The sequence below is a fragment of the Enoplosus armatus genome, chromosome 3 (assembly GCF_043641665.1).
Source record: "Enoplosus armatus isolate fEnoArm2 chromosome 3, fEnoArm2.hap1, whole genome shotgun sequence".
NCBI classification, from domain to species: domain Eukaryota; kingdom Metazoa; phylum Chordata; class Actinopteri; order Centrarchiformes; family Enoplosidae; genus Enoplosus; species Enoplosus armatus.
In genome coordinates this window covers 14,461,456-14,469,626 of record NC_092182.1, presented here as the reverse complement: position 1 = coordinate 14,469,626, position 8,171 = coordinate 14,461,456, and the positions used below count along the sequence as shown (strand labels likewise).

The following is an 8,171-nucleotide window of genomic DNA, read 5'->3' as shown; positions in this document are numbered from 1 at the left end:
AAAAAAAGCGAGATTGAGTCAAAGTTTTGAATGACGCATGGATACTCTGTAATGTTTTTTGTTTTTTAAACCTAGGAGGCTGTCCTCAGTGCCCCAGTTTGCTATTGTATGTGCTGTATCAGAATATTACTATTGAGTGTTGGCCAGCTTGTTTATATCCATCAAATAAAGGTGACTTTCTTTCTGTCTCTGTTTGTAATTTTCTACTCAGAATTAAAACCAGTTCAATCTGAATAATTTCAGTATTTTCTAGTACTAATACAATCATGGTATACAACTTAAATGCATGACATGACACTGTTGTGAAGTGCAAACAAGAACACCAGTAACCTTAACCAGTAACAACTTGTAAAAACAGTTGGTAGGAATACTATTGTGTGGCTAGAATAGAAATAATTTAGCTAACTTTGTAACTGACAATTTCTACCTCCATCACTTAAGTACCACTTTGTGTGAATCTCTCATATATTTGTCTTCGCTACTTTGGTAAAGGCTTTCAAAAAAAACACATAAATGGTCCTGAATTTAATATTCAGTAAGACTATGTTATTAAACAGATGTTGAAAAAAAATGTATCATTAACAACAGCAGCGCCTTGCACATCGATAAAAGAGGAATCCTCGGTATATATGTTAACACTGGACATACTTATTTCAATGTTTTATATTCTTAAGACATACATATAAATGTGCACATGGAGAAAAGGGGCTTTAAAAATGTTACTATATACTACATTGTACATGTTACAGCTCCTGAAAATACAGTGTTAGTGATACGGTATAAGAAGCAACTCTAATACATGGTTTATGTACACATACATGAATTCAAGCCAGCTGTAAATTCTTCTACATTGTATGTTGGTGGCTCCAAGGCAGCTGCTTGAAAATAATAAAAAGCATGAAACGTTCAAGGCTCATTTCCAGCTCAGTACTGGAAAATGTTACCTGTTTTTACCCGTTCAACTTCATCAGTGCTTGAGTTTGCACAGCTGTCATGGCAACAAAGCAAACTCCATCCACTGATGAAGCCGGTGAAATACAGTTGAAAAGCTCCAGACAAAGCTTTTGCCCCGCTCTGTGATATGCAGTGAAAGTCTCAGTCAAAATATTGTCCATAGTCAACTACAATAAAAACTAGGAGTACAGAAAGAAGCAGTGGCCCATGCATTTGTGCATCCACTATATGAAACATTTAAGTCCTTTTTGCAACAGTTTTGAGCTTTAACGTCCCTTTAGGAAGCTGTTTAACACACGGTCTCCCTTGTCAGAAAGCCAGTACCCTGCCATGGCTGCCACCCCTCCCATAAATACAGATGTGTAGACCAAATCCCCCTTAGCAGCCATTGTGGCCAGAGCACAAAGCACCACCCCAAACAACATATGCTGAAGCACCTCCACCTCGTCATCCTGGATATCCTCAAACAGACCTTTCTCCTGAACACCTGCACAGGGAGACGGACGTGTGAGAGGTTGCAGTGAGGATAGGTGCTCACGTGATTGTGTGTGTGTGTGAGTGTGAGTGTGTGTGTGAGTGATGAGACTCACTAGACTGCTGCTTCGTCACACAAACACCGTCCTTGCGGATGAATCCTTGAGCGCAGTCACAGCGGAAAGAGCCTTCTGTGTTGGCACAGATCTCATCCAGACCGTGACAGGCAAGTACCCTGTCACTACATTCATCTACATCTGAGCAAAAGAAAGAGAGGCACATGATATGTGCATAACTACTGCTGCTCCTCAGAAGCACATAATGAAATATCACTCTAACATATTCTCTTTTATGCAATTACCCAAACACTTGGACCCTGTCAGTGTGTACCCAGAGGCACATTTCCTGCAGCGTGCTGGTCCGCTGCCCATACAGCCCACACAGGCCGGGTTGCAGTCTGAGGAAAGAGTGAACATTTAATTTCTTCATTTACAAACGCTCTAATTTGCTGTAAATGCTGCATACAAGTGAAAAATGCCACAAAACACAATCAATTAGATCAGACAGGGAGTAATATTTTATATTTGTTGGACTTTTTGTAGATGTGTGGGATTTAATGTCTCCTTTCTCATAATGTCAAACAAATGAACCAGAATCAAACATGGTGAGCATTTGCATGACCGCTAACACGCTTCACCTACTGTTACAAGAGTTCATACAGTGATGCTTCAGCTATATACAAAACAGAATATGGATGATTAATATGATCTGGACTGAATAATGTAGTTTTATGAAAAAAGTTAGACTCACACACACACACACACACACACACACACACACACACACACACACACCCTGCATCAAACCCTGCACTGTACTTACATGGACACACCCATCTAATTATCGTATAAAGATTAGAAAAACTGGAAACATGGGAAACAAATGGGAAATGTTGTGCGGGGAAAATAGGGCAATAATAAATGCGAGTCAAGATCAAGGTATAGTAAAACTCAAGAGTTGGTAAAAATAAAATGAACTAGTGGAAATAGAATATAAGAGTAAAATAAAAATTAAGTTTTAACTTATTTATTTATTTCAAAAAAGTTTCTTGATTTTTTTATCAACTGATTAAAACATGCAGCTTTATTTCTATTTACACTCCCTTTTAATTATTTAACTAACAATAATATTATTGATATATTCAGATATATTTTTGACTGTGACCTTTTTCCACCTTTTGTCAGTTTTGGGACTTTATTTCCCTGAATTAGTGCTGAAACAATTAGTCAGTCAATGAGTAGATCAATAAAAGATTAGCAGACAACAATTTTAAGAACTGCTTGATTAATTGTTCAAGCCATTTATCAGATAAAGAAATGTAATTTGCTGGTTTAAGCTTCCCAAATGTGAGGATTTGCTGCCTCACTCTCTCTTAATATCAGGACTTGGACTGCTGGTTGGCCAGAACAAGCTATGAGAAGAACCACTGACCTCTGCACTCAAAGGAACCCTCTGTATTGAAGCAGTAGCTGTTTGGAGGACACACACCCAGCTCGGTGCCACACTCATCGATGTCTAAAACAGATCAAAACATATGGACATTTGTCTCGTCATTAGTCAGCTTGTCTTATGCCATATTGTAAATTATGCTTTCCAGACTCATAAACAAAGCTCTGTACACAGTACCTAAACAGGAGTTATTATGGAGTGTCCATCCTGCTCTGCATTCCTCACACTGGTCCTTTGCTGGGCTTGAACACTTCTTGCAGGTATCTGGACAGCTGCGCGCCTGAACAGCCAACAGACAACACAGCCAAGCAGCCTGCAGCAGGTTCCTGTGAGGCATCCTCACTCCCATCTGTTCCCAATCAGGTCAGGAAGATAAAGATGTTCATCTCGTCCAAAATATCACAACCAGATTTGTTAAATGACGCTTGAAAGTTGTGATCATAAGAACTGGAAACTGGAAAAATAAAATATATGATAAAAAAAAAAGCATCACTTTCGTTTTCTGAAGTACTGTGCTTAAAGTACCATTTTCAGGTACTTTACATTATAATATTGCTACTTTTATTAAATGTAAGTGTCTCAGGGCATCTACCACCACTGTGTGGCACATAGTGTTTCCAACAGAGGCAGAAGACATTTAGTCTGCTGGCTACATGCCAGTTTCTGCCAGGCTGTTGTTTCAGAGAACCTTCATTAAACCAATGAAGTGGCATAATTGCTATTACACAAATACATGTTTAAAACGTGGCCGGCTTGTGACACGTAATAAACGTAAACTTAATTAAGGATATTCTGGTACTATTTTGTTAAAGCTTTGATAGCTCATTACGTTGCTACAGCTTTTATTATTATTTCATATATCTTCACTGTACATAATGTTTCAAAGAAATATGAGGCCACCATTTAAAATAATTTAGAAAATTAAACGTCACGTTCTGACGAATCAACTCACGGTGAAACAGTAAGAGTCAACACACCAAGCATTCAAGTGGACCTCAAAACAAAATATAGACATGAGTTCGGGCTTTTCTTTACCTCCTCCACTGTAGTCGACTGAGTCTGAACTGTGTTGTCTTTGGTAAAGTTTGTAAACGCGGTGAAAACAGCAGAGACGCGCTTGACACACGTCCAGATCTCCTTTGTGTTCGATTACATGAAAATAACATCCCGAGTAGGCGGAGCAAACATCGGCCTCACAGCACCGCCCCTCCGGAATGTAATGTAAATTCTTAACAAGCGCTTCTCTGTGTCCTTAAACTAACACCAGATTGCACCAATTAGATCCACCGCCTTTCACTGAGAGCTGGCCAATCAGAATCCGAGATCCCCCAGGCACAAAAATAAGCACATTTATTTATAGACAAGGGTTGACAACATTTGCAGCTTAAATGATGAGTCTGGTTATATTTCATATTTGTCTTATGGTCAAAAAATCGGTGTAGCCAGAGCTTCATAGAACGTATTCTTCTGTGCCATAGACCTCCATTGTTTTCCAACAACCATTAAAAACACACAGCCGGACTTTGTGACATCTTCCTTCATAACAACGGACATAGGCAATGCAGTTTATTTTAAGTCATATTCAGCAGCAAATCACACCTGCAACACTACTCCTATTTGAGCAGTGTTTGCTGTGAAAGCACAGTGCCCAGCTATTTTAGGAAATTATTAGGAAATAATTTAATTTTCAGTAAAAACAGGTTTGGGTCTGAAAACTCCAGACAAGGAAGGGAAGTTGGAAAGTATTGAGATACCGACTAACGTATTGATGGCTCTGGTCGTGTCATGGTATTTCTTGATAATAACTACAATATATAATATGAACATGTCCTTCATTTGTGCAGAGCAACAATAATGTTCAACACGACATTTATGGGTGTTTCAAAAACTTTGTCTCCAAGTCCTTCTACCTAATCCCCTCTGTGTCCCTCCCACAGTGAGCTCAGTCAAGAGAGTCTGGGTCTGAGAGGGAAGCTGGAGCAGGGGCAGCCCCTGTAGAGGCTCTGGTAGACCCTTGTCACTGCATGGATGGGAGTCAAATTTCACCAGAAGAAAACGTTCTCCAGTTCTACCCAGCTGCTTGTCCGCTTGGATGAGGCACAGTGAGGCCGTGAACACATCAGAGTAAGGGGACCATATCTGAAGGAGACCCTCGTCTTCCTCCTTCGTATTGATAACCTCTTTGTGAGTCCACTCCTCTGCTCTCTCCAAGGCTTTGCGAGTCAAGACGAGCACAATTCGGCCGCCGTGGCTTTTCAGCTCCAGCAGCTGGGAGTGCAGCCATGGCAGAGGCCCCAGGTTGCACTGCTCCTTCCTGCTCCACTGGTCCACAGACACACTGAAGCCCTGGTTACAGAGCAGGGAGCCGAGCCTGCATACTGACTCCGAAACACCATCATCCACATCTGGGGGGCTCAGCAGCACCACATGGCGCTTTCTGCCAACTTAAGAGAGGAAAAACAAGGAGACCAATGTCAGAGATTTGACTTGTTCCATCACAACTTCATGAATTTTATATTAAAAGTGGAAAACACTCACTCTCTACAAATCTTCCGTGATTCCAGCTCCACGCCCATTCTATAAAAGTCAGAAAATGAAGAATAAATATACCAGAGGTCTCACTGTAGCAGAAACACCCTACCAGGATATTTATAATTTCAGTGCCACATGTAATTGGTTCTTTAAACTGTATGTGGGTAAAATATATGCATGAGCAGACTTTATGAATAACTCCCAGATCTAGTAAACAAGATTTGGCCTGTGAGGCAAATAAAAGGAGCCTTTGTTATAAGTGCCTGAGGAAATTCACCAGACAGTCTAGTTGGACAATGCATATTTTATCACGGGTTGGTTGCAAATTCCAGAGCAGAGAAATTAGACCCTGCTTGGTCTTCTTCATGTACTGTATGTTTCTCCTGGTATTCTTATTTAAACATATTTGATACACATGAGAAAACAATAATTAAACTTACTCTTGACAAAGTCATGAAGGAGATAGATTACGAGCACGGTCAAGCAAACCAGCAGCATGACACCAACAACCAGGAGACTCCAGTGCAACCTGTCAGCTGCAAGTAGTACAAAACAAAATCCCTGTTATAAAAAGCTCCAGAAAGCTCCAACCAGCATCAGTTCCTGTAATTATAAACGGTGTCAGACTCACTGTTATTGAAACAGAATGGACCCAGCTCACGTACCAAGCCCTCTACTTTCACCTGCACAAATGGATAAATGAGTTATTCAACTTCCGTAACTAACTAGATATATAATTCACAGGAGGACGGTTGCGCATACTTTACCATCACACATGGTGAGCGCTCAAGGTCGATGTCTTCAAACACCCCTATATTCTCCTGAAGAGGACACAATTATAAATCTTGGGTCAGTCATTAGAAACTCACACCGTGAAGACAGGCATCATTCAAACCCACAGGACTTCATTTTAAATTCTAGCAGAGATCCCAAAGTTTACAATGATACCAAATATGTCAGTTTGAAATTTGGAGAAATGTGTATTTGATTTAATGATGCAGCCATAAAAAACATATAGATATATATATATATGTGATATTGTCAAACCGTGTGAAATAAGATGATTTTTCAAAGCTTAAAGCACTAAAGTGGAAATAAATGGGGAAATTTGATGTTAAGGGGTTTTCAAACACCAGTATTTAAGTGTTTCTTACCCACTGTCCCTTGCTGTTTTGTCTCCATGTGCCATTTGCCAGCTGTTGTCTAAATCCCTTCATCTCCCTGCAGCTGTTCTCTTTGTGACAGGGCCACACTTCACCCACAAGCCTGCAGGGGGCAGACAGGTTCCACGACAGCATTGTGCAGTTGTTGTTCATTTCACCCTGGCCGACAGACACTGACACATTCTGCCACACGTTCCTTTGGAAGAAATCTGGAGTGGACACATAGGAAACATACCAATGGTACACTGCCCACCTTTCACCCAGGAAACTGAGACCAGAGAGAAACTGATGACAACTAAGAAAGAGACCTTCTCACCTATCTTAACGAAGGGGCAGCTCTGAGAGCGCCGAGACCTCTGATCATTCTCTTCCCAAACCTAAAAACACACACGTCAGTCATGTAGGTCTGTGTAGACACAGCACTGCTGATATGTTAGCCATGAGTAATCATAATGCATAAGTGATGGTACCTGGAAACACATGCAGGAAGGCACAGAGTCCAGAGGAATGGTCGTCCTGTTCCATATCTGTAACATTTAACACATCACGGCTTTAATGAGAGCGAGAAAAGTACTGCAGGTACTCCTACTTTACTTGAGTGCTTCCATTTTATGCCGCTTTATACTACTACTGCATTTCAGATGGACTGGTTACTATGGTAATGGTTACTAGAGCTGAAAAGATTAATCAATCTTAATTAAGATTAGTTACACCGCTTAAAATTCACCAGTTCTATTAGATCCTATATGACAGTAAACTGAATATTTTTAAGTTTTGGACATTTTATCAACAAAATGATGAACTGACAAAACTAATTGGCACATTAATCAATAATAAGAATTATAATCATTAGTTGCAACTGCAAACATTTCAAATATAAAACATGATCAGCTTGTAAAATATAATGCACTGCTATATAAAAGTACTCAATAGTAGATGAAGCAGTTGGAATTGGCTCCAGCTACAACATAAAATCCTGCTCATGTATTAATGCCTAATTAATAATATTGCAGTAACATACAAACATTTAAAGGGGGCATTCTGCATAGTGAGAACTGCTTCCTTCTGCACTTTCACTTAAGTGATATTTTGAATGTATGAATTTACATTGTTGTATTGCTACTTTTACATGAGGAAAGGACCTGAATATTTTGTTTACTTCTGTCAAAACAAACAAAAAACACAACTGTGCCGCCAATATTGAGCAGACCTGACTGACCTGACATCTCCCATTCTTCTCATACTGGACACACACAGAGGGGAGGCTCTCATTGCTGCCAGCAGACAGGAGCTCCACCTGATTCCTCTCTCGGTTAATTATACTGCTGAGTCTGGGCACTGAGAGGAGGGAAAGATAAACTATTTATTTCCCCATACAGATGCAAAACAACACAAGGAAAACCAGTACATGTGCTATGTGGGGATTACTTACCATGACACTCTTCTACAAGTTCCTGCAGCTCCTGTGAACACACTGAAGACATACAGTATGTGTCAAGCACCGTTGCAACACTGTGTAGGAGCACTGATGAGTTCTGA

At 40.2% G+C, this 8,171-nt stretch overlaps 2 protein-coding genes across 3 annotated transcripts in view; both read right to left on the bottom strand.

Annotated features, from left to right (window-relative positions):
* Window positions 1-512: 512 nt before the first annotated feature.
* Window positions 513-3,350, bottom strand: LOC139283334 (protein disulfide isomerase CRELD1). The gene is made up of 5 exons (XM_070903331.1): window positions 3,115-3,350; window positions 2,920-3,003; window positions 1,790-1,885; window positions 1,545-1,685; window positions 513-1,441 (listed from the first exon to the last, which is right to left on the bottom strand). The coding sequence occupies exons 1-5, from the start codon at window positions 3,284-3,286 to the stop codon at window positions 1,221-1,223; spliced, it is 714 nt and encodes a 237-aa protein (XP_070759432.1). The 5' UTR covers window positions 3,287-3,350; the 3' UTR covers window positions 513-1,220.
* A 913-nt stretch (window positions 3,351-4,263) lies between these two features.
* The window catches only part of il17rc (interleukin 17 receptor C), a 6,298-nt gene continuing 2,390 nt past the window's right edge, over window positions 4,264-8,171 (bottom strand). For both annotated transcript variants that reach the window (XM_070902452.1, XM_070902453.1), the window contains exons 6-15: window positions 8,065-8,106; window positions 7,852-7,970; window positions 7,103-7,159; window positions 6,949-7,009; window positions 6,624-6,841; window positions 6,237-6,290; window positions 6,101-6,152; window positions 5,910-6,005; window positions 5,476-5,514; window positions 4,264-5,381 (exon numbers count right to left, since the gene is read on the bottom strand). In XM_070902452.1, coding sequence (XP_070758553.1) covers window positions 4,819-5,381; window positions 5,476-5,514; window positions 5,910-6,005; window positions 6,101-6,152; window positions 6,237-6,290; window positions 6,624-6,841; window positions 6,949-7,009; window positions 7,103-7,159; window positions 7,852-7,970; window positions 8,065-8,106 — 1,301 coding nt within the window. In that variant the 3' untranslated portion in view covers window positions 4,264-4,818. The remainder of the gene's footprint in view (window positions 5,382-5,475; window positions 5,515-5,909; window positions 6,006-6,100; window positions 6,153-6,236; window positions 6,291-6,623; window positions 6,842-6,948; window positions 7,010-7,102; window positions 7,160-7,851; window positions 7,971-8,064; window positions 8,107-8,171) is intronic.